Below are 25164 nucleotides of genomic sequence, written 5' to 3'. Positions count from 1 at the left end.
TACAAATTCTTAGCTTTCTGTGACTACCCTTTACTGCCTTTGCTGGCGAAAACAAAGAAGAAAAGAGGAGGCTTCAGTATTCAAATACTGCCAGTTCCGCAGTGAACTCTAAAAATGGTTACTCTTGGGATACAAGGAACCACCACGAGGATAAACAGCCTTTGAGGTTACCTGAATGCCCCAGCAAAGGGCACGACTACTTCCGGAGCCGCGCCGGAACCCCTTGGCGGATTATGTGGGTTCCTGCGGGAACGATTTAAGAAGAGGACTACTTCCTGCTTCTGATATGGGCCGGTGAAGGGAAAGGAAATAGCTCTAAGAGCGGCATCCTGCTTGCGCTAGCGGCGGTGGAGGAGGAGGCAGAGAAGAGTGGAGGGCGGAGTAGACGGAGGCTGCGGCAGAGAAGAAAGTGTGAGAGCCGGTAAGTGAGCCAGTCACCTTACAGCAGGAGACAGCGGACAGCGCCCCAGGGCTCGCTTCGCAAATATGTGGTCCCAAGTTGCTGAGCTGCCCCATGGGGTCAGGGCTGTGCTTCGTCGGTCGCCAGTCAGTCGGCGCCGAGAAGAGACTGTTGGGGCGCTGGGGCCGGGCCTCGCGGAGCGCCAGAGTGCGCTCTCGCTGGCTGACAGCCTATTTCGGGAGCCAGAGGAGGCCCCAGGCTGTGTCCTGCCTGGTGGTGCTGGGGTTCCCCACCTTGGACAGCTTCCCCAGACAGTGTTTGGAATTCAGGGAAGGAAGAAAGTACTGTGCGCCCCCATTTAACCCTCGGGACCTGGCGAAATTCTGCTACGTGGGTAGTGAACATTGTTTCGGGGACTGAAGGAAATGCTTGTAAAGAGTGTTAGTCTGGAGCCATACTTTCCCTGCCCTGTTCAAGCTCCCTGGGCTGTCGGAAGCGGAGTTGTTTGTAAAGGCAAATGCCAACGCCTCCTCCTCCTGTCACTTCGGGACAAGTTAACAGTCTTCAGATTCGTTGTTAAAGCAGCGTGTACCCTATGTGATCTATCAGGTTAGTACTGCTGTGGGTATCTGGTGCTTGCTCTGTAAATATACTTGATGGCGAGATCACAGTTAAATATCTCCAAGCACTTTTTGAAGAGAAATAAGACTGACCTAACAGTCGGGACTATTTAGCATACTTTCCCTCACCTTTAATCGTTTTAGCATGCAGAGTAAGGATGGTAATCTTAAATGTACTAGATTAAGTTATTGTGCATCTGCAGAAGGCCTGTGGTATAATAAGATATGAAACTCTTGATAACTGACGAAATGAGTGAAATGATTATATAAAGATTGTTACTGTAAAGATCAGAAATAGCTTTTATTAAGTCCCTGCCTTTCTGTTGTCTTAGGTTCGGCTTTAGAGTGTGGTGAAGGGTACTTTTCATGGTGCATGGAAGGAAAGCCAATGCGCAGGTAGGCATTTAGGAAGAAAACCTTTGGTTTCACTGATTAAAATTCAGCATGTAATAATTTAAATTTTTAAAAAAGAGTTTCAATCTTACTAAATTCTGCTTGGAGCTAATGAATCTTGTTCTACAATAAATCAAAAGTAATATTAAGAATTAATAGCTTTTTAATAGAATAAAATATAGAAGTTAAGTTTCTGAAAAGTGCTGTGGATTGTACTGCTAAACACATTTTCCTTTTTTCATGGTTTTTTTGTTACAGTAAATAATCATTAAGTTCATTATAATACTATGTCGACTATAATCTTCAGTTCCCTATAAAATGTAGAGGATTCTGTTCCCATGTAAGAATCATAATTATTTATAATATACTGTACTGCATGCCTAATTATGGTTTTGGTTATTTCCTTGATGTTCAATAATACATTTGTTCTGTTAATTAAAATAGCTGCATTGCAGGGAAGATCTATAAGGACTAAAATAGGTATTAGACATAATAACTTAGTCCATAGAAAAATAGAACAATGTCTGGGAAAATATAGACAATTAAATAGGCCCTCCCAACCCTAGAATTTAATAATGTTTTTTCTCATTCTGTTCTAACAAATGAGACTAGAATCTTTATGATACAAAATCATCCCAGTTCTATTTCTTTGGTTTTTACATTTGTTTTCTATTTATTGACTCTATTTAATCACTTGTTATTTAACATCAAAGATAAACAACTTTTGCAGTTCTTTTAAGAAAAGAAACATTTTATAATGGGAATATGACTTATAACTCAGAACTTGGAGCAAGAACCAGAATGTATATCTTTATCCAAATCTGTTATTGGTTTATCCATTGACCTTGAGCTGTTCACCTTCTCTGTACCCCAGTTTACTTCTTTAGTGTATCTGATCAGGGTATTGGGGATTATTGGACATTTGCAAATGCTTTAAGATCTCCAGATGAAAAGATGTTACCAAGATGAAAAATATCATTATCTTATTTATATTTTACTCTGTAGTAGGAATAATATTTTACCACAATGTACATGAAAAAAATTAACAACATAATATTAAACGCTTCATCACTTCATTTCTAACATTATTGCAAAACCCACTGATTGTGTCTCATCTCCAGCTACCATAAAATGTCATGTTATGTAATTGCTAAAATAAGAGCTTATTATTTTTTAAAAGAATAGCAGAGTGTGGGAATGTTTTTGGTTTATCAGTAGTCTATATAAAATATTTGCTTAATCACTCATACCTGCTCCTTTTTTCTTGCTTTATTACATAATACTGTCAGCTATTCAGAATCATGCTGGATAATTCTAGTGTCGTTAATTGTTAAGCTACAGCTCTTTCTTCATCACTGTCACTTGGCCAGAGCCTAGCCTACTCACATTGGTCTCTGGTCTTACTTTCACCTGCTTCCTACATTCAATCATGGTCACACTTCCCTATCCTTTTTTTATTGGGCTGTCATTTTTGCTGATTTAACCCAGAAGGCAGTCTCTGTAATGCTGGGTTTATACTCAGTTGCTATTAAAGAAGCTTTGAGAAGTAACTTTTTATATTGAGACTATTTGAATACATGTTCATTCTGTCTACTAGATTGTGAGCTCTTTTAGTCTCATGTCTTCCTATATTTGCATCACTAGCACCTAATGATTACTGAATAATTGTTTGAATAGGACCAAACAGTTTCTGCAGACTTTCCCCCTCCAAAAAACAAAAAAAATCTATGAATGAGACTGAAAATTATTGTTAAAGGTATTCTAATTTTTGATTATAAAGTTTTATGAAATCAATTGGCATTTTATTAGTAAAGTTTCATTACATCATTTATTTTTGTACTATCATTTGCATAGCACAATGCAAAATTTAAAAGATACAATAGGATATTCAGTGAAAAGTTAACTCTTCCATTGCTGACCCCAGTTCCCAAAGGCAACCACTGTAAGCAGTTTCTTATGCATTCTTTTAGAGGTATTGTAGTTCATACAGAAATGTATATAAAATGTCTTCTCTTTTCATTTTTTAAATTTTTATTTTGTAGATACAGGGTTTTGCCATGTTGCCCAGGTTGGTCTCAAACTCCTGGGCTCAAGCAATCCGCCTGCCTCAGGCCTCCCAAAGTGTTGGGATTACAGGCGTGAGCCACCACACCTGGCTAACATTAGTAACTTTTAAAAAGAGAAGATGGCTAGGCACAGTGGCTCACACCTGTAATCCCAGCACTTTGGGAGGCTGAGGTGGGCTGATCCCTTGAGCCCAAGAGTTCAAGACCAGCCTGGGCAACATGACAAAACCCCATCTCTACAAAAAGGAAAGAAGAAAAATTTAGCCAAGTGTTGTGGCAGATGCCTGAAGTTCTAGCTACTCAGGAGGCTGAGGTGAGAGGGTCACTTGAGTCTGGGAGGCAGAGATTGCAGTAAGCCATGATCATACCATTGAACCCCAACCGCGGCAACAGAACACGACAGTGTCTCAAAAAAAAAAAAAAAAAAAAAGACACAAATGTTGCAGGGCATAGTGGTTCACACTTGTATTCCCAGCTACTTAGGAGGCTGAAGCAGGAGGATTGCTTGAGCCCAGGAGTTTGAGGCTGTGGTGATCATGCCACTGCACTCCTGCCCGGGTAACAGAGAGAGACCCCATCTCTTAAATAAATAAATAAAAATAAGAAAATAAAATGCATTTGAAAAGACACTAATGTCAGCATATCATGCATGTTCTTCTGTATCTTTATTCACTTGAAAAATTATTTTGTAAATTGTAACAAATGCATACAGATTTACCTTATTCCTTTTAATAGTTATGTAGTATTCCATTGTCTATATGCACCTTAGTTAACCAGTCCCATTTGAGAGAGATTTATTTCAACTGTTTTGCTGTTACAACCAGTTCTGTCTGCAATGAATATCCTTGTAGGTGGTTTTTGCCCGGATGTGTAAGTACAGAATAAGTCCTGGCTGGGCACAGTGGCTCATGCCTGTAATCCCAGCACTTTGGGAGGCCGAGGCAGGTGGATCACAAGGTCAAGAGATTGAGACCATCCTGGCCAAGATGGTGAAACCCCTTCTCTACTAAAAATACAAAAATTAGCTGGGCGTGGTGGTGCATGCCTGTAGTCCCAGCTACAGTCCCAGTCGGGAGGCTGAGGCAGGAGAATCACTTGAACCCAGCAAGCGGAGGTTGCAGTGAGCCAAAATCACGCCACTGCACTCCAGCCTGACGAAAGCATAAGAATCTATCTCAAAAAAAAAGAAAAAGTTCTTAGATTTAGAATTGTCTAAAGATTATGTACATTTTTTAATTTTGGTGGACATTGACAAATTTTTGCCCTTAGAGTTACACCTATCCATAGTCTTTACCAACAATATGTTTGTTTCCCAAGATATTAATTTTTAATCATTCATTTTATTAAGAGATACCAAATATTTTGTAATTCTTCTAACTTTCCTTAAATATATAAATAGAAAACTGAGCTTGATTGTAGAAATTGGTTTATTCATATATCAAACCTTTATGAGATACTGCTCTATTCCTGTATATTGTGTGATACAGATCAAGTGATGAAAACAGATATCATGATACAATATTGGCCTGGTGCAGTGACTCATACCTGTAATCCCAGCACTTTGGGAGATGGAGGAGGCAGGAAGATCACTTAAGCCTAGGTGTTTGAGGCTGCAGTGAGCTATGGTTGCGCCACTGCACTCCAGCCCGGATGACAGGGCAAGACTTCATCTCTAAAATATAATTAATTAATTAATTAATTAACAAACAATGTTAACAGAATTTTAATAGAGATGTAAACTTAAGAGGAGGGAACTGCTCTGTGGAGATGAGGAAGCATCACAGAGATGATAATATTTGAGCTGGATCTTCTAGTAAGAATAAGAATTTACTTCTAAAGAAGGGAGTTAATTAAGAACACCATAAAAGGAAGGAACAGCTTGTGCAAAAACAAAAAGATAAGAAAGAGTACCAAGACCCAGAATTGTCTGACATGCATGGAACAGTGAGTATATGTGGAGTATAGGGTATTTTGGGGAAGAAGGGGAAGTAGAAAACATGGAAATTGAGGCTACAACCATGGGAAAGAATTCGAACTTTATCCTTTAGGTATTTAAGAGCCAATGGACATTATTATACACATCGTTTGTTCTTTGAGCTGATTTCTAGGCACATAGGAGATGGATTGGAAAGAGGGAAGAAATTATGGCAAGGAAATGAATTTAAAGTAGTTGTGGTAGTTTAGATGAAAGATGATGAGAACCTGAAGTATATCTATGGCAGTGAGGGTTGAGAGAAGAGGATGGAATTGAGAGCTTGTATAATAGTAAAATCAAAAGGATTTGGTGAACATGGAGTGAGAAAAAGGTAGTGTTATAAATGACTCCAAACTTAGGAAACTAGGTGCTGCCATGATAAGATTAAAAAGAAAAATACAGGAAGAGGAACAGGTTTCAGTAAGCCAAGAATAGATTCTGTTTCATATACTTTAAGATGATTGTGTTTAGGAAACAGCCAGATGGAGATATCCAGCATGTGACTGGAATATGACTCTGGGGCGGAAGAGAGATTTGGGCTAGAAATTTAAAAATGTGAGTCATCAATACTAAGAAGGTTCTTCAAGCTGTAGGCATAAGTGATGGTAGAACAGAAAAGGAGAATGCTGAGGACAGAACTGTAGTGAGTACCAGGGGTGTTTACGATGGGGCCTAGCAGGAAGACCCCATAAAGTCTCTAAAATGAGTAAGAAGCTTTACATGCTTTGGGTCTTATTTTATTTAACAGTATCTAGAGTTTTTATTGATAGTTTTTTACTCACATTGAAGGATAGCTGAGCTACTCCTTGAGTTCAATTTCAGAAGACAAAATTTCCAATCTCGTATCTTTGAAATTTTCAATTTGTTCTACTCAGTCTAAAGTGTATGCTTAAAAATAGTGGTAAAACATATACTTGCTTGATTTGACTATTCCCTAGTGTAGCATGCACTGTAGGTTAGCTTGCACATCTTTTCCTTTCTTCCATCTACTATAGACACTAGAAAATTAAATATTCTGCTTGATTTCTTAGTTGTCCCTGCATATGGGAAGGGCTGTGTGACACAGTGCTACCAATGAGATGGCAGCAGTAGTTGTTGAGGGGTATTCTAGGAAGGCTTTTGCTATCGTGATATAAAGGGAAACTAGCATGCTTGCATGAGGATTTACCCTTCCTGCTCCATCTTGGTCTCGATCACTGGACCAAGGCACCCAAGGCTTATGCTCATTTTATCCAATAAGCAGTGATGAGATGTCTTGGGACTAAAACATTCACAACCAAGTTTCAAATAAAGAGGTTAATAGCTTGGCTTTCTGGTGTGGAATCAGGTATGGACTATAGTACCTATTGGGACCCCTTCTAGTAAGCAGAACTGGCAATTTGAGATGTTATTTCTGTTTTGAGGGTTTATATACTCAAATCTCCAGCTGTCTCTATTCAAGTATATTTAGGACTATAAATGAGGATCAGTGCCACTGAATCTTTTTTAAGGTCAAGTTGTTAATTTTCAAAGTAAAACAAAATTTTTGAAGTAGGAAAGGTGAAATGTTCATTTAGATAGTGTATTAGTCCATTTTGCATTGCAATAAAGAAGTACCTGAGACTTGGTAATTTATAAAGAAAAGAGGTTTATCTTGGTTTATGGTTCTGCAAGCTATTCAAGAAGCACCTGTCACACATGTCACCACACCTGGCTAATTGTTAAATTTTTTTGTAGAGATGGAATCTCATTTTGTTGCCCAGGCTGGTCTCAAACTCCTGAGCTCAAACAATCCTCCTGCCTCAACCTGCCAAAGTGCTGGGATTAAAGCTGTGAGCCACCATGCCCAGCTAGTTTTTACATTCTTAAATGGTTGAGAAAAAAAGGCAAAAGATGAATGATATTTCCTGAAGTGAAAATTACATGGACGGACACCAATGGCTGGGGGCACAGTGGCCTACACTTGTGATCCCAGCACTTTGGGAGGCTGAGGCAGGAGGATCACTTGAGCCCAGGAGTTCTAGACCAGCCTGTGAAACAGAGAGAGTCTTTGTCTCTACAAAAAAAATTAAAATTAAGCCAGGCATGGTAGCATGCACTGAGAGCCTAACTACTCAGGAGGCTGAGGTGAGAGGATTGCTTCAGCCAGGAGTTTGAGGCTGCAGTGAGCTATGATCATACCACTGCACTTCATCCTCAGTGACAGAGCAATACCTTATTTCTAAAAAAAAGAAAAAAAGATTCTACTATACTAATGCAGTAATAAGAGCATATATTTTTTTTTTTGACATGGAGTTTCGCTTTTGTTGCCCAGGCTGGAGTAGTGCAGTGGCGCAATCTTGGTTCACTGCAACCTCCACCTCCCGGGTTCAAGCAATTCTCCTGCCTCAGCCTCCCAAGTAGCTGGGATTACAGGCATGCGCCACCACATCCAGCTAATTTTTGTATTTTTAGTAGAGATGGAGCCTCACCATGTTGGCCAGGCTGGTCTCGAACTTCTGACCTCAGGTGATCCAGCCACCTCTGCCTCCCAAAGTGCTGGGATTACAGGTGTGAGCCACCGCGCCTGGCACTATGGTACATTTAAAAGAAAAACGGAGACATTAGCTTAGTTTACCCACATTGTACTTAGGTGAAATAAAAAATTGTTTATATCTCAGTTCAACAGTAGCATCTTTATGTATGTAACTAAGGTTGTGACAATAACACTTTACTTTCAGCATGCAGTGTCAGTATTCCAGGAATTTTTGAATTGGTCTTCTGTCTTTAATTGTTACTTTTTTTAAAAAGAAGCTTGATTGTACCACTGTTAATCATGTGATTTATTCTTTCAGCATCTACTGTGTACAAGGCACCATTTTAGCTCTGTGGTTAAAAGCATTCTTGATTGTTTATGTGGATGGTAAAAATTATTCTTTAACTGCTCAGCTTTGTGTTTTGGTCTTTAAAATTGCCAAGCATAAACAGTGATGTTTTTACCAGATGTGTAAGTATTTTGGAAAAATTGGTTGTTGTTGGAGAAAAGAAGAACCATGTTTTTTATTTTTGTGCTATATCTTTGCAATGCACATGCAATTTCTTCTTCCTAGAATGTCCTTATAGCTTTTTCTGTCCTTCTCAGGAGACTCCTTTTACACCTTAGTGTTTTATTATACTGTAGTTCCCGTCAGTGCTACAGCTTTGGAAGTAGCAGACTGATAGGGATGCTGTCCTTTGCAGACTAGATATTAGACTGTCTCAGTAGTTGTAGATGATTAGTATCTGAGAGAGACTCACATGAGGCTGACCTAAAACTCAGTGATCAGAATGCTTGAGTCATCCCCCTTTTAAGTAGCATGGTACTTTTGGAAGAATTTTCCATCAGAGGACTGCTTAATGAGTTTAGAATCAGAAACAGAAATATAACGATCTGGAGCATGGATATTTCACTTAAGCTCTGGGAAAACCCAGTGTAATATTCCTACTTTACAACAGCAACCTTTGTAGTAACCTGATAGGCTATACCTGTGAGATCCAGAATCTTTCTGAATGATGTTAAACATATACTTCATAGATTTTGCCTTTCTGAATGACTTTTAAGCTTTATTGAGGTATAATTGATATACAAAAAACTGTACATATTTTATGTATACATTTTGATGAGTTTGGGCATATGTATACACCCATGATATCACCACAATCAAGGTTCTAAACATATGTATCACCTCCAAAAATTATTTTATATATATATACACATACATATACATTATATGTATGTTTTGGGGATTTTTTTTTTTTTTTTTTTTTTTTTTTAGAGATGGGGCCTCACTATGTTGCCTAGGCATGTCTCAAACTCCTGGGCTTAAGGGATCCCCCCGCCTCAACCTCCCAAAAGTGCTGGGATTACAGGCATGAGCCACTAGGCTCAGCCTCCTCCAAAAATTCTTATGTTTGAACCACATCTTTTGTCCTGGTTGCCCTCTTACTGGTTATTCATGTATCTCCTCCTCTAGAGATTGCTTCTTTATATTACTTTGAATTTTCCACAGTCTATAGCAAAATGATTTGTGTACATTAAAAGCAATTAGTAAATATTTGTTAAAAGAATAATTAAGAAGCATAGATTGTCTTTTCTCTGCATGTTTATATAATGTGATGATATAAAAATCCAAATATCTTATTTCTAATTATTTGTCAGTAATTTGTGACTTTTACCTAGTAATTTAGCACCTGAATTTCTACATATGAAATATGAATATAAGATACAAATTTTCAAGCCAGGCATGGTGGCTCACACCTGTAGTCCCAGCTACTTAGGGGGAGGGGTGGGAGGATCAGTTGAGGTGGGAGGTGAGGTGGGAGGATCAGTTGAGCCTAGGAGGTTGAGGCTGCAGTCAGCCATGATCAAACCGCTGTATTCCAGCCTGGGTGACAGAGCAAGACCCTGTCGCAAAGAAAAGATACAAATTTGTATCTTATATATTATCTGGAATGACTTTTTAAAGATAATAGAAGTATTTTAAGTATTTTATAAGTACTTAAAGGTAATTCTGAAAATTTCTTAGACCATCCCAGTTAATTTTAGCTAGAAAAGGGATGACATAAGTTCACTTTGTTATGCTCATTCCCTTAAATATGAAATGCATTTTATAGGCTTCTTTTACCAAATTATTTGACTCTTCTTGATATTTCACTGGTGAAGTTTTTCATGATGACTGAGTCTAAAAAAAAAAAATCTGCATTTGGTGAGTTTCTTGGGCTTTTAAAAATAGTTGTACAGAAATTTGGATAATCCATAAGAAAAAACAAAACAAAACCTCATTTTGAATTGCTAAATCATCCTAGAAACTCTTCCCTCTCCTTGCCTCCCAGCACTCACGTGAATTACAGTTATTAAATATTCACAGTACCTCAGGAGATGCGTGGTTTACCCTAAAGCATCCAGAGGCCTGCTCTGCTACTGAAAGCTTCATGATTTTGAGTAAGTCACATAACCAAACTAGTTTCTTCATATGTAAAAGGAGGGCATTTATGCTAGATGATCCGATGATCCATTCTATTCCATATCTAGATCTCCACACAAGCAAGAAGGGGCAGTTTTCATATTTAAGGACTTGTGAAGAACACCAACTTGTAAAATTTATAGACACATACATATATACTGTGATCCTGTAAGGCAGTGTTCATCAAATTTGAGCAATTTACAGATACCCCACCACCTTTTTGTCCAGACCCCATTTTAGAGGAAAATAATTATTGCACCTTCTAAAGAATATGTCCTTTAACACAAGTTTAAACAACACATACTTAAATGTACAGGAAATGCCCAACTTACAGACTTCTACAGTTTTATGTATACTAGCTCCAGCCATCATGCTTCTCTAAAGCCTTTGTTTAAAAACCAAAAATGGGGAGCCAAGATGGCCGAATAGGAACAGCTCCAGTCTACAGCTCCCAGCATGAGCGACGCAGAAGACAAATGATTTCTGCATTTCCAACTGAGGTACCAGGTTCATCTCACTGGGGATTGTCAGACAGTGGATGCAGGACAGTGGGTGCAGTGTACTGAGCGTGAGCTGAAGCAGGGTGAGGCATGGCCTCACCCAGGAAGCACAAGGGGTCAGGGAATTCCTTTTCCTAGCCAAGGAAAGAGGTGACAGATGGCACCTGGAAAATCAGGTCACTCCCACCTTAATACTGTGCCTTTCCAACAGTATTAGCAAACGGCACACCAGGAGATTATATCCCACGCCTGGCTCAGAGGGTCCTACGCCCACAGAGCCTCGCTCATTGCTAGCACAGCAGTCTGAGATCAAACTGCAAAGTGGCAGTGAGGCTGGGGGAAGGGCACCTGCCATTGTCCAGGCTTGTGTAGGTAAACAAAGCAGCTGGGAAACTCAAACTGGGTGGAGCCCACTGCAGCTCAAGGAGGCCTGCCTGCCTCAGTAGACTCCACCTCTGGGGGCAGGGCATAGCCAAACAAAAGGCAGCAGAAACCTCTGCACACTTAAATGTCCCTGTCTGACAGCTTTGAAGAGAGTAGTGGTTCTCCCAGCACGCAGCTTGAGATCTGAAAACAGACAGACTGCCTCCTCAAGTGGGTCCCTGACCCCCGAGTAGCCTAACTGGGAGGCACCCCCCAGTAGGGGCACACTGACACCTCACAAGGCCGGGTACTCCTCTGAGACAAAACTTCCAGAGGAACGATCAGGCAGCAGCATTTGCTATTCACCAATATCCGCTGTTCTACAGCCTCCACTGCTGATACCCAGGCAAACAGGGTCTGGAGTGGACCTCCAGCAAACTCCAACAGACCTGCAGCTGAGGGTCCTGAGTGTTAGAAGGAAAACTAACAAAAAGAAAGGACATCCACACCAAAACCCCATCTGTACGTCACCATCATCAAAGACCAAAGGTAGATAAAACCACAAAGATGGGGAAAAAACAGAGCAGAAAACTGAAAATTCTAAAAATCAGAGCACCTCTCCTCCTCCAAAGGAACGCAGCTCCTCACCAGCAACGGAACAAAGCTGGACGGAGAATGACTTTGACGAGGTGAGAGAAGAAGGCTTCAGCCTATCAAACTACTCCGAGCTAAAGGAAGAAGTTCGAACCTGTGGCAAAGAAGTTAAAAACCTTGAAAAAAGATTAGATGAATGGTTAACTAGAATAACCAATGCAGAGAAGTCCTTAAAGGACCTGATGGAGCTGAAAACCACGGCACGAGTACTACGTGATGAATGCACAAGGCTCAGTAGCCTATTCAATCAACTGGAAGAAAAGGTATCAGTGATGGAAGATCAAATGAATGAAATGAAGCAAGAAGAGAAGTTTAGAGAAAAAAGAATTAAAAAAATGAACAAAGCCTCCAAGAAATATGAGACTATGTGAAAAGACCAAATCTACATCTGATTGGTGTACCTAAAAGTGATGGGGAGAATGGAACCAAGTTGGAAAACACTCTGCAGGATATTATCCACGAGAACTTCCCCAATCTAGCAAGGCAGGCCAACATTCAAATTCAGGAAATACAGACAACGCCACAAAGATACTCCTCAAGAAGAGCAACTCCCAGACACATAATTGTCAGATTCACTAAAGGTGAAATGAAGGAAAAAATGTTAAGGGCAGCCAGAGAGAAAGGTCGGGTTACCCACAAAGGGAAGTCCATCAGACTAACAGCTGATCTCGGCAGAAACTCTACAAGCCAGAAGAGAGTGGGGGCCAATATTCAACATTCTTGAAGAAAAGAATTTTCAACCCAGAATTTCGTATCCAGCCAAACTAAGCTTCATAAGTGAAGGAGAAATAAGATCCTTTACAGACAAGCAAATGCTGAGAGATTTTGTCACCACTAGGCCTGCCTTAAAAGAGCTCCTGAAGGAAGCACTAAACATGGAAAGGAACAAGCAGTACCAGCCACTGCAAAAACATGCCAAATTGACTATCAAGGCTAGGAGGAAACTGCATCAACTAACGAGCAAAATAGCCAGCTAACATCATAATGACAGGATCGAATTCAACATAAAAATATTAACCTTAAATGTAAATGGACTAAATGCTTCAATTAAAAGACACAGACTGGCAAATTGGATAAAGAGTCAAGACCCATGAGTGTGCTGTATTCAGGAAACCCATCTCACGTGCAGAGACATACATAGGCTCAAAATAAAGGGATGGAGGAAGATCTACCAAGCAAATGGAAAACAAAAAAGGGCAGGGGTTGCAATCCTAGTCTCTGATAAAACAGACCTTAAATCAACAAAGATCAAAAGAGACAAAGAAGGCCATTACATAATGGTAAAGGGATCAATTCAACAAGAAGAGCTAACTATCCTAAATATATATATGCACCCAATACAGGAGCATCTAGATTCATAAAGCAAGTCCTTAGAGACCTAGAAAGAGACTTAGACTCCCACACAATAATAATGGGAGACTTTCACACCCCACTGTCAACATTAGACAGATCAACGAGACAAAGTTAACAAGGATATCTAGGACTTGAACTCAGCTCTGCACCAATCGGACCTAATAGACATCTACAGAATTCTCCACCCCAGATCAACAGAATATACATTCTTTTCAGCACCACACCACACCTATTCCAAAATTGACCACATAGTTGGAAGTAAAGCACTCCTCAGCAAATGTAAAAGAACAGAAATTATAACAAACTGTCTCTCAGACCACAGTGCAATCAAACTAGAACTCAGGATTAAGAAACTCACTCAAAACCACTGAACTACATGGAAACTGAACAACCTGCTCCTGAATGACTACTGAGCATAACGAAATAAAGGCAGAAATAAAGATGTTCTTTGAAACCAATGAGAACAAAGACACAACATACCAGAATCTCTGGGACACATTCAAAGCAGTGGGTAGAGGAAAATTTATAGCACTAATTATAGCACTAAATGCCCACAAGAGAAAGCAGGAAAGACTAACCTCACAATTAAAAGAACTAGAGAAGCAAGAGCAAACACATTCAAAAGCTAGCAGAAGGCAAGAAATAACTAAGATCAGAGCAGAACTGAAGGAAATAGAGACACAAAAACCCCTTCAAAAAATCAATGAATCCAGGAGCTGGTTTTTTGAAAAGATCAACAAAATTGATAGACTGCTAGCAAGACTAATAAAGAAGAAAAGAGAAGAATCAAATAGACGCAATAAAAAATGATAAAGGGAATATCACCACCGATCCCACAGAAATACAAACTACCATCAGAGAATACTCTAAACACCTCTATGCAAATAAACTTGAAAATCTAGAAGAAATGGATAAATTCCTGGACACATACACCCTCCCAAGACTAAACCAGGAAGAAGTTGAATCTCTGAGTAGATGAATAACAGGCTCTGAAACTGAGGCAATAATTAAGAGCTTACCAACCAAAAAAAGTCCAGGACCAGATGGATTCACAGCCAAATTCTACCAGAGGTACAAGGACGAGCTGGTACCATTCCTTCTGAAACTATTCCAATCAACAGAAAAAGAGGGAATCCTCCCTAACTCATTTTATGAGGCCAGCATCATCCTGATACCAGAGCCTAGCAGAGACACAACAAAAAAAGAGAATTTTAGACCAATATCCCTGATGAACATTGATGCAAAAATTCTCAATAAAATACTGGCAAACCGAATCCAGCAGCACATCAAGAAGCTTATCCACCATGATCAAGTGGGCTTCATTCCTGGGATGCAAGGCTGGTTCAACATATGCAAATCAATAAACATAATCAATTACATAAACAGAACCAATGACAAAAACCACATGATTATCTCAATAGATGCAGAAAAGGCCTGTGACAAAATTCAACAGCCCTTCATGCTAAAAACTCTCAATAAATTAGGTATTGATGGGACGTATCTCAAAATAATAAGAGCTATGTATGACAAACCCACAGCCAATATAATACTGAATGGGCAAAAACTGGAAGCATTCCCTTTGAAAACTGGCACAAGACAGGGATGCCCTCTCTCAACACTCCTATTGAACATAGTGTTGGAAGTTCTGGCCAGGACAATCAGGCAGGAGAAGGAAATAAAGGGTATTCAATTAGGAAAAGAGGAAGTCAAATTGTCCCTGTCTGCAGATGACATGATTGTATGTCTAGAAAACCCCATCTTCTCAGCCCAAAATCTCCTTAAGCTGATAAGCAACTTCAGCAAAGTCTCAGGATACAAAATCAATGTGCAAAAATCACAAGCATTCTTATACACCAATAACAGACAAACAGAGCCAAATCATGAGTGAACTCCCATTCACAATTGCTTCAAAGAGAATAAAATACCTAGGAATCCAACTTACAAGGGATGTGAAGGACCTCTTCAGGGAGAACTACAAACCACTGCTCAATGAAATAAAAGAGGATACAAACAAATGGAAGAAGATTCCATGCTCATGGGTAGGAAAAATCAATATTGTGAAAACGGCCATACTGCCCAAGATAATTTATAGATTCAATGCCATCCCCATCAAGCTACCAATGACTTTCTTCACAGAATTGGAAAAAACTACTTTAAAGTTCATATGGAACCAAAAAAGAGCCCGCATTGCCAAGTGAATCCTAAGCCAAAAGAACAAAGCTGGAGGCATCACGCTACCTGACTTCAAACTATACTACAAGGCTACAGTAAGCAAAACAGTATGGTACTGGTACCAAAACAGAGATATAGACCACTGAAACAGAGCAGAGCCCTCAGAAATAATGCCGCATATCTACAACTATCTGATCTCTGACAAACCTGACAAGAAGAAATGGGGAAAGGATTCCCTATTTAATAAATGGTGCTGGGAAAATTGGCTAGCCATATTTAGAAAGCTGAAACTGGATCCCTTCCTTACACCTTATACAAAAATTAATTCAAGATGGATTAAAGACTTAAATGTTAGACCTAAAACCCTAAAAACCCTAGAAGAAAACCTAGGCAATACCATTCAGGACATAGGCTTGGGCAAGGATTTCATGAGTAAAACACCAAAAGCAATGGCAACAAAAGCCAAAATCGACAACTGCAATCTAATTAAACTAAAGAGCTTCTGCACAGCAAAAGAAACCACCATCAGAGTGAACAGGCAACCTACAGAATGGGAGAAAATTTTTGCAATCTACTCATCTGACAAAGGGCTAATATCCAGAATCTACAATGAACTCAAACAAATTTACAAGAAAAAAAAAACCCATCAAAAAGTGGGCGAAGGATATGAACAGACACTTCTCAAAAGAAGACATTTATGCAGCCAAAAGACACATGAAAAAATGCTCATCATCACTGGCCATCAGAAAAATGCAAATCAAAACCACAATGAGATACCATCTCACACCAGTTAGAATGGCCATCATTAAAAAGTCAGGAAACAACAGGTGCTGGAGAGGATGTGGAGAAATAGGAACACTTTTACACTGTTGGTGGGACTGTAAACTAGTTCAACCATTGTGGAAGTCAGTGTGGCGATTCCTCAGGGATCTAGAACTAGAAATACCATTTGAACCAGCCATCCTATTACTGGGTATATACCCAAAGGATTATAAATCATGCTACTATAAAGACACATGCACACGTATGTTTATTGTGGCACTATTCACAGTAGCAAAGAATTGGAACCAACCCAAATGTCCAACAATGATAGACTGGATTAAGAAAATGTGGCACATATACACCATGGAATACTATGCAGCCATGAAAAATGATGAGTTCATGTCCTTTCTAGGAACATGGATGAAGCTGGAAACCATCATTCTCAGCAAACTATTGCAAGGATAAAAAACCAAACACCGCATGTTCTCACTCATAGGTGGGAATTGAACAATGAGAATACATGGACACAGGAAGGGGAACATCACACACCGGGGCCTGTTGTGGGGTTGGGGGATGGGGGAGGATAGCATTAGGAGATATACCTAATGTTAAATGACGAGTTAATGGGTACAGCACACCAACATGGCACATACATAATGTCACAAACCTGCGCATTGTGCACATGTACCCTAAAACTTAAAGTATAATAATAAAAAAATTAAAAAAAAACATTAAAAAAATAAAAAATAAAAACCAATAACGGCTGGGTGCGGTGGCTCACGCCTGTAATCCCAGCACTTTAGGAGGCTGAGCCAGGCAGCTCACGAGGTCAGGAGATCAAGACCATCCTGGCTAACTCGGTGAAACCCCCTCTCTACTAAAAATACAAAAAATTAGCCAGGCATGGTGGCACATACCTGTAGTCCCAGCTACTTGGGAGGCTGAGGCAGGAGAATCGCTTGAACCCAAGAGGCATAAGTTGCAGTGAGCCGAGATTGCACCACTGCACCCCAGCCTCCGCAACAGAGCCAGACTCCGTCTCAAAAACAAAAAAACAAAAACAAAAACCCAGTGTGATGGTATGTGCCTTTAATCCCAGGTACTCAGGAGAACTGTTTGAGCCTAGGAGTTCAAGACCAGCGTGGGCAACTTAGACCCTCATCTCAAAAATTAAAAAAAATTAATAAATAAAAAAACCCAGCAACAACAAATGGTAGAATAATCTGAAAAAGAGAGAGATTCTTTTCCTTCTCCCTTCTTGTACCTATTGTTCTTGTGTCTTGGGATTTCAAAACTCAGGCCAGTGGCATTTAAGCTTTTTTGATATAACCTGCAGTTTACGAAGGGAACCAGTGATGCATATCTATACAAATTTGTGTGTGTACGTACACACAATTGAACATGCTTAACTAAATGAAATGTATGCTGTTACTTTCTATTTCATTTTTTAATGCTTCTTATGAGGCACTGAATTTTACAACTAAACCTAGTCCCCATTTACAGCACTCTTACCATAGAAAAATATAAACCTCCAAATAAACTTTTAGATTCAACTTTTAAATACTACTTATTTATAAATTGAAGAATGTCTGTTTATGAACTTATTCACTTATTTTATAATCATATGGAAACCTCAGTGATTCAGACCAATTTGACAGGAGCAATTTGACATATGTAGTACTTCTAAATGAGGCTTATCATATTTAATATCTCTAGATATGAAATTAGACCCAAATTAATCTAACAAAATCTTGACCTGGAGGCTCTTTGGAGTCCTGCTAAATCATCATTTAGCTTGCCATTTTCTTTACTATTTTAATTTTAATAAACTTTGAAGAAAAGATTTCTATGTAAAGATAAACTTCAATCCAGACTTTTTTTTTTGAGACAGAGTCTCGCTCTGTGCCCAGGCTGGAGTGCGGTGACGCAATCTCAGCTTACTGCAGCCTCTGCCTCCAGGGTTCAAGTGATTCTCATGCTTCAGCCACCCGAGCAGCTGGGATTATAGGCATGTGCCACCACACACGGCTAATTTTTCTGTAATTTTAGGAGAGACAGAGTTTTGCCACATTCACCAGGCTGGTTTTGAACTCCTGGCCTCAAGTAATAAGCTTACCTCGGTCTCCCAGAGATTACAGACATGAGCCACCACACCAGGCCATCAGTCCAAACTTTGTAGATTGTCTTTAATTTGAAATTTAACTATTAATTGAAGCGTGTTAACTTGGGCTTAATTTTTAAAATGGATAAGCATAACCACCTGATCTAAAAGTTTTATTACTATAGTAGCTGCAATTTAAATGGTTTATATAGACCATAAGCATGTTGGTTTATGCCTATAATCCCAGCACTTTGGGAGGTCAAGGCAACAGGATCACTTAAGCCCAAGAGTTTGAGACCAATCTGGGCAACACAGTGAGACATCATCTCTACAAAAAATTAAAAAAAAAAAAAAATCACCAAGCTAATTACGTTTCCTTATCACTTGAATTACAAACATTTAAGGGGAGAAAAGAGCTTATAATAATACTGCCATCTTCTCTCTCTCCCCCGTCATTCCTATAGGTGTACCAACATTCGACCAGGAGAGACTGGAATGGATGTAACAAGCCGCTGCACCCTTGGAGACCCCAACAAACTGCCAGAAGGGGTTCCCCAACCTGCCCGCATGCCCTATATCTCAGACAAGCACCCTCGACAAACCTTGGAAGTGATTAACCTTCTGAGAAAGCACCGGGAGCTATGTGATGTGGTGCTAGTTGTGGGCGCCAAGAAGATATATGCCCATCGAGTCATTTTGTCAGCCTGTAGTCCCTACTTCCGAGCTATGTTTACAGGAGAATTGGCAGAGAGCCGTCAGACAGAAGTAGTGATCCGAGACATCGACGAGAGGGCTATGGAATTACTGATTGACTTTGCGTATACCTCCCAGATAACAGTAGAAGAGGGCAATGTTCAGACTCTTCTGCCAGCTGCTTGCCTCCTCCAGCTGGCAGAAATACAGGAAGCCTGCTGTGAATTCTTAAAGAGACAATTAGATCCTTCTAACTGCCTGGGCATTCGGGCTTTTGCTGACACACATTCATGTCGTGAGTTGCTAAGGATAGCAGACAAGTTCACCCAACATAACTTTCAAGAGGTGAGTTGCACTTGGTGTTCCAATGCACCCATTTGTTGGAGAGCAATATGGGTTCACATTCTGCTAAATAACACTTGCCTGGGTATTTCCTGCTGATTCTAACTCATAATAGCAAATAAATAAGTTATTATAAATCCTAAACCTGGCTTTTATTTTAGAGGCCAATTTTGCGTTCTACCAGCAAAAGTTAAGATTTAGGGATTTATTCTCCTTGACTATATTCATTAAAGTATTAAACAAAAGGAAAATTTTAAAAAAAGGTTAATTTATAAGCCAAAATAGAGTAATTCACAAGAGGATCTATGCCTGATAGGATACCTGGTATCATCATTTATATAAGATATTTCCTTCCTGATTATGTGGATTATTCAGAATAAATTATAGATTATAGGTTATTTGGTAAACTAATAATCTGAAAAGATGAGTTTAGATGTTATCAAAACAATTTTCATTAAACCTATCTTTCCTTTATTTATTTAACAAATATTTGTAAAGCTACTATGTTTCAGCCACTGTGCTTGGGAGCATAGGGTATAATATTGAACAAGAAATCTAGAGTCTCTGTATTCATGGAGTTTATAATCTAGCAGGGAAGATAATCATTAAATGTTTAATTATACAAATAATTAACTACAGTTAATGGGTGTTACAAAGAAGCAGTCCTGGATGATTTAAGAGTGTATTACAGAGAAATTTAACTTTGATTCTGGAACAACTTGTGCAAAATCCCAAGACATTAAAAAGCATCACTAGTTTGAAGACCTGAAAAAAACCAAGTGAGACCCAGGGATCAAGGGGGGTAGAGGATGTTACATAGTGATTACACAGAAAGAAGAGGGCTAAATCACACTGAGGTTGAGAGACTATGTTAAGAATTTGAGATTGGCCTGGTGCAGTGGCACATGCCTGTGATCCCAGCACTTTGGGAGGCTGAGGCGGTCAGATTGCATGAGCTCAGGAGTTCAACACTAGCCTGGGCAACATGGCGAAACCCTGTCTGTACAAAAAAATACAAAAATTAGTCGGGCATGGTGGCATGCACCCTTAGTCCCAGCTACTTAGGAGGCTGAGGTGGGAGGATGGCTTGAGCCCAGGAGGTAGAGGTTGCAGTGAGCCAAGATCGTGCCACTGCACTCCAGCCTGGGTGACAGAGCCAGACCAGACCCTATCTCAAAAAAAAAAAAAAGAATTTGAGATTGATCTTAAGAGTGCTAGAAAATCATTAAAGGGTTTTAAGCAAAGGAAAAATATGGTCTGTTTTACAACTTTTTAAACAAAATCATATTTTTATTTATTTTGCAGTAAAGTGGTCAGCTCAGGACCATACTTTTTTTTCCCCCCAATAGTTTTTGGAGAACAGGTGGTGTTTGATTTTATGAATAAGTTCTTCACTGGTGATTTCAGAGATTTTGGCGTACCCATCACCCGAGCAGTGTACACCATACCCAATGTGTAGTCTTTTAACTCTCACCCACCTCCCACGCTTCCCCCTGAATCCCCAAAGCTCATTGTGTCATTCTTACGACTTTGCATCCTTATAGCTTAGCTTCCACTTATAAGTGAGAACATATGATTTTTGGTTTTCCATTCCTGAGTTACATCACTTAGAATAATGGTCTCCAACCAACTCCATCCAGATTGCTGCAAATGCCATTTTATCCTTTTTTTTTTTTTTTTTTTTGAGACGGAGTCTCACTTGCTCTGTTGCCCAGGCTGGAGTGCAACGGGACTTAGTCTCAGCTCACTGCAACTTCTGCCTCCTGGGTTCAAGTGATTCTCCTGCCTCAGCCTCCCAAGTAGCTGGGACTATAGGTACACGCCACCATGTCCAGCTAATTTTTGTATTTTTATTAGAGATGGGGTTTCACCATGTTGGCCAGGCTGGTCTCAAATTCCTGACCTCAAGTGATCTGTGATCTGCTTGCCTCAGCCTCCCAAAGTGCTGGGATTACAGGCATGAGTCACCGTTCCTGGCCAATATATTGTTCCTTTTTATGGCTGAGTAGTATTCTGTGGTATATATACATACCACATTTTCTTTATCCACTCGTTGATTGATGGGCATTTGGGCTGGTTCCATATTTTTGCAGTTGCGAATTGTGCTACTATAAACTTGCGTATGCAAGTATCTTTTTCATATAATGACTTCTTTTCCTCTGGGCAGGTAACCAGTAGTGGGATTGCTGGATCAAATGGTAGATGTACTTTTAGTTCTGTAAGGAATCTCCATACTGTTTTCCATAGTGGTTGCACTAGTTCACATTCCCACCAGCAATGTAAAAGTGTTCCCTTTTCACCACATCCATGCTAACATCTTTTTTTTTTTTTTAATTTTGAAACAGAGACTCACTGTGTTGAGGCTGGAGTGCAGTGGCATGATCTCGGCTCACTGCAACCTCCGCCTCCCGGGTTCAAGTGATTCTGCCACCTCAGCCTCCCGAGTAGCTGGGATTGCAGGCATTTGCCACCACACCAAGCTAATGTTTATATTTTTAGTAGAGATGGGGTTTCACTATGTTGGCCAGGTTGGTCTCAAACTCCTGACCTCAGGTGATCTGCCCGCCTTGGCCTCCCAAAGTGCTGGGATTACAGGCGTGAGCCACCGCACCCAGCCTATTTTTTTATTTTTTAAATTATGGCCATTCTTGCAGAGTAAAGTGGTATCACATTGTGGTTTTGATTTGCTGATCATTAGTGATGTTGAGCATTTTTTCATATGTCTTTTGGCCATTTGTGTATCTTCTTTTGAGAATTGTCTATTGGTCTTTAGCCCACTTTTTGATGGAATTATTTGTTTTTTTTTTCTTGGTGATTTGTTTGAATTCCTTGTAGATTCTGGATATTAGTCTGTGGTTGGATCCGTAGTTTGCAAACATTCTCTCCCACTCCGTGGGTTGTCTACTTACTCTGCTGATTATTTCTTTTGCTGTGCAGAAGCTTTTTAGTTTAAATTCCATCTATTTATCTTTGTTTTTGTTGCATTTGCTTTTGGTTCTTGATCATGAACTCTTTGCCTGAGCCAATGTCTAGAAGGGTTTTTCCAATGTTACCTTCTAGAATTTTTATGGTTTCATGTCTTAGATTTAAGTCTTTGATCCATCTTGAGTTGGTTTTTGTATAAGGTGAGAGACGAAGATTCAGTTTCATTCTTCTGTATGTGGCTTGCCAATTATCCCAGCACCATTTGCTGAATAGGGTGTCCTTTCCCCACATTATGTTTTTGTTTGCTTTGTCAAAGATCAGTTGGCTTTAACTATTTGGCTTTATTTCTGGGTTCTCTATTCTTTCCATTGGTCTATGTACCTATTTTTATACCAGTACCATGCTGTTTTGGTGACTATAGCCTTGTAAAATAGTTTGAAGTTAGGTAATGTGATGCCTCCAGATTTGCTTAGCCTTCCTTTGGGTATGTGGGCTCATTTTTGTTTCCATATGAATTTTAGGATTGTTTTTTCTAGTTCTGTGAAGAATGATGGTGGTATTTTGATGGCAATTGCATTGAATTTATGGATTCTCTTGGCAGTATAGACATTTTCACAATATTCTACCCATTCATGAGCATGAGATGGGTTTCCATTTGTTTGTGTCATCTATGATTTCTTTCAGCAGTGTTTTGGTAGAGACCTTTCACTTCTGTAGTGAGATATATTCCTAAGTATTTTATCTTTTTTTTTTTTTTGCAGCTATTATAAAAGGTGTTAGGTTCTTGATTTGATTCTCAGCTTGGTCGCTCTTCGTGTATAGCAGTACTACTGGTTTGTGTACATCAATTTTGTACCCTGAAACTTTACTGAATTCATTTACCAGTTCTTGGAGCTTTTTGGATGAGTCTTTAGGGTTTTCTAGGTATACAATCATATCGTTGGCAAACAGCGACAGTTTGACTTTAACAATTTGGATGCTCTTTATTTCACTTGTTTGTTTGTTACAAGAGACGAGGTCTTGCTCTATCCCCCAGGCTGGAGTGTTTTGGTGCAAACACAGCTCACTGCAGCTTTGACCTCCAGGGCACGAGCGATCCTCCCGCCTCAGCCCCCCATGTAGCTGGGACTACAGGTGCACACCATCATGCTCGGCTAATTTTTGTATTTTTCTGTAGAGACACGGTTGTGCCATGTTGCCCAGGCTGGTCTCAAACTCCTGAGCTCAGGCAATCCACCTGCCTCGGCATCCCAAAGTGTTGGGAGTACAGGCGTGAGCCACTGCACCTAGTCCTGGATGCCCTTTATTTCTTTCTCTTGTGTGATTGCTTTGGCTAGGACTTAAAGTACTATGTTGAATAGAAGTGGTGAAAGTGGGCATCTTTGTCTTGTTCCAGTTCTCAGGGGGAATGCTTTCAGCTTTTCCTGTTCCGTATAATATTGGCTGCAGGTTTGTCATAGATGGTTTTTATTACCTTAAGGTATGTCCCTTCTATGCCGATTTTCCTGAGGGTTTTGATCATAAATGGATGCTAGATTTTGTCAAATGCTTTTTGTGTATCTAATGAAATGATCATATGATTTTTATTTTTAATTCTGTTTATGTGGTATATCACAATTATTGACTTGCATATGTTAAACTATCCCTTCATCCCTGGTGTGAAACCCACTTGATCATGGTGGATTGTCTTTTTGATATGCTGTTGGATTCAGTTAGCTATTATTTTGTTGAGGATTTTTGCATCTATGTTCATCAGGGATATTGGTCTGTAGTTTTGTTTCTTTGGTATGTTCTTTCCTGGTTTTGGTATTAGGGTGATACTGGCTTCATAGAATGATTTAGGGAGGATTCCCTCTTTCTCTGACTTTTGGAATAGTGTCCGTAGGATTGGTACCAATTGTTTTTTTGGAGACGGAGTCTTGCTCTGTCACCCAGGCTGGAGTACAGTGGCATGATCTCAGCTCACTGCAACCTCCGCCTCCTGGGTTCAAGTGATTCTCCTGCCTTAGCCTCCCGAGTATCTGGAACTACAGGCACCCACCACCACGCCCAGCTAATTTTTCGTATTTTAATGGAGATGGGGCTTCACCGTTTTGCCCAGACTGGTCTTGAACTCCTGAGCTCAGGCAATCCGCCACCTCAGCCTCCCAAAGTGCTGGGATTACAGGCATGAGCCATCGTGCCTGGCCCAATTCTTCTTTAAATGTCTGATAGACTTCAGCTGTGAATCCATCTGGTCCTGGACTTTTTTTTTTGTTAGCAATTTTTTTAATTGTCATTTCAATCTCACTGTTGTTATTGGACTGTTCAGAGTTTGTTTCTTCCTGGTTTAATTTAGGAGGGTTGTATGTTTTCAGGAACTTATCCATCTCCTCCAGGTTTTCTTGTTTGTGCACATAAGGATGTTCATAGTAGCCTTGAGTTATCTTTTGTATTTCTGTGATATTGGTTATAATATCTCCCCCTTTTTTTTTTTTTTTTTTTTTTTTTGAGATGGAGTTTCGCACTTGTTGCCCAGGCTGGAGTGCAGTGGTGTGATCTCGGCTCACTGCAACCTCCGCCTCCCGGGTTCAAGCAATTCTTCTGCCTCAGCTGGGATTACAGGCACCTGCCACCACGCCCAGCTAATTTTTTGTATTTTTAGTAGAGACAGGGTTTTGCCATGTTGGGCAGGCTGGTCTCGAATTCCTGACCTCAGGTGATCTACCAACTTTGGCGTCCCAAAGTGTTGGGATTACGGGTGTGAGCCACCGCACCCAGCCCCATTTTGTTTCTAATTGAGCTTATTTGGATCTTCTCTCTTCTTTTCTTGGTTAATCTTGATAATGGTCTGTCCATTTTGTATATCTTTTCAAAGAACCAGCTTTTCTTTCATTTCTCTTTT

The 25164-nt window shown here is 39.8% G+C and overlaps 1 protein-coding gene across 1 annotated transcript in view; it reads left to right on the top strand.

The window, feature by feature from the left end:
- The first annotated feature begins 258 nt into the window (after positions 1-258).
- Positions 259-25164, top strand: part of KLHL20 (kelch like family member 20) — a 67787-nt gene continuing 42881 nt past the window's right edge. The window contains exons 1-3 of the mRNA XM_030823962.1: positions 259-421; positions 1353-1416; positions 18785-19358. Of these exons, the coding sequence (XP_030679822.1) occupies positions 1394-1416; positions 18785-19358 (597 nt within the window). The 5' untranslated portion in view covers positions 259-421; positions 1353-1393. The remainder of the gene's footprint in view (positions 422-1352; positions 1417-18784; positions 19359-25164) is intronic.

Source organism: Nomascus leucogenys, chromosome 12 (genome assembly GCF_006542625.1).
Source record: "Nomascus leucogenys isolate Asia chromosome 12, Asia_NLE_v1, whole genome shotgun sequence".
Taxonomy (NCBI): domain Eukaryota; kingdom Metazoa; phylum Chordata; class Mammalia; order Primates; family Hylobatidae; genus Nomascus; species Nomascus leucogenys.
Note: the sequence above shows the minus strand (reverse complement) of the source record. Positions and strands in the feature narration are given on the sequence as shown.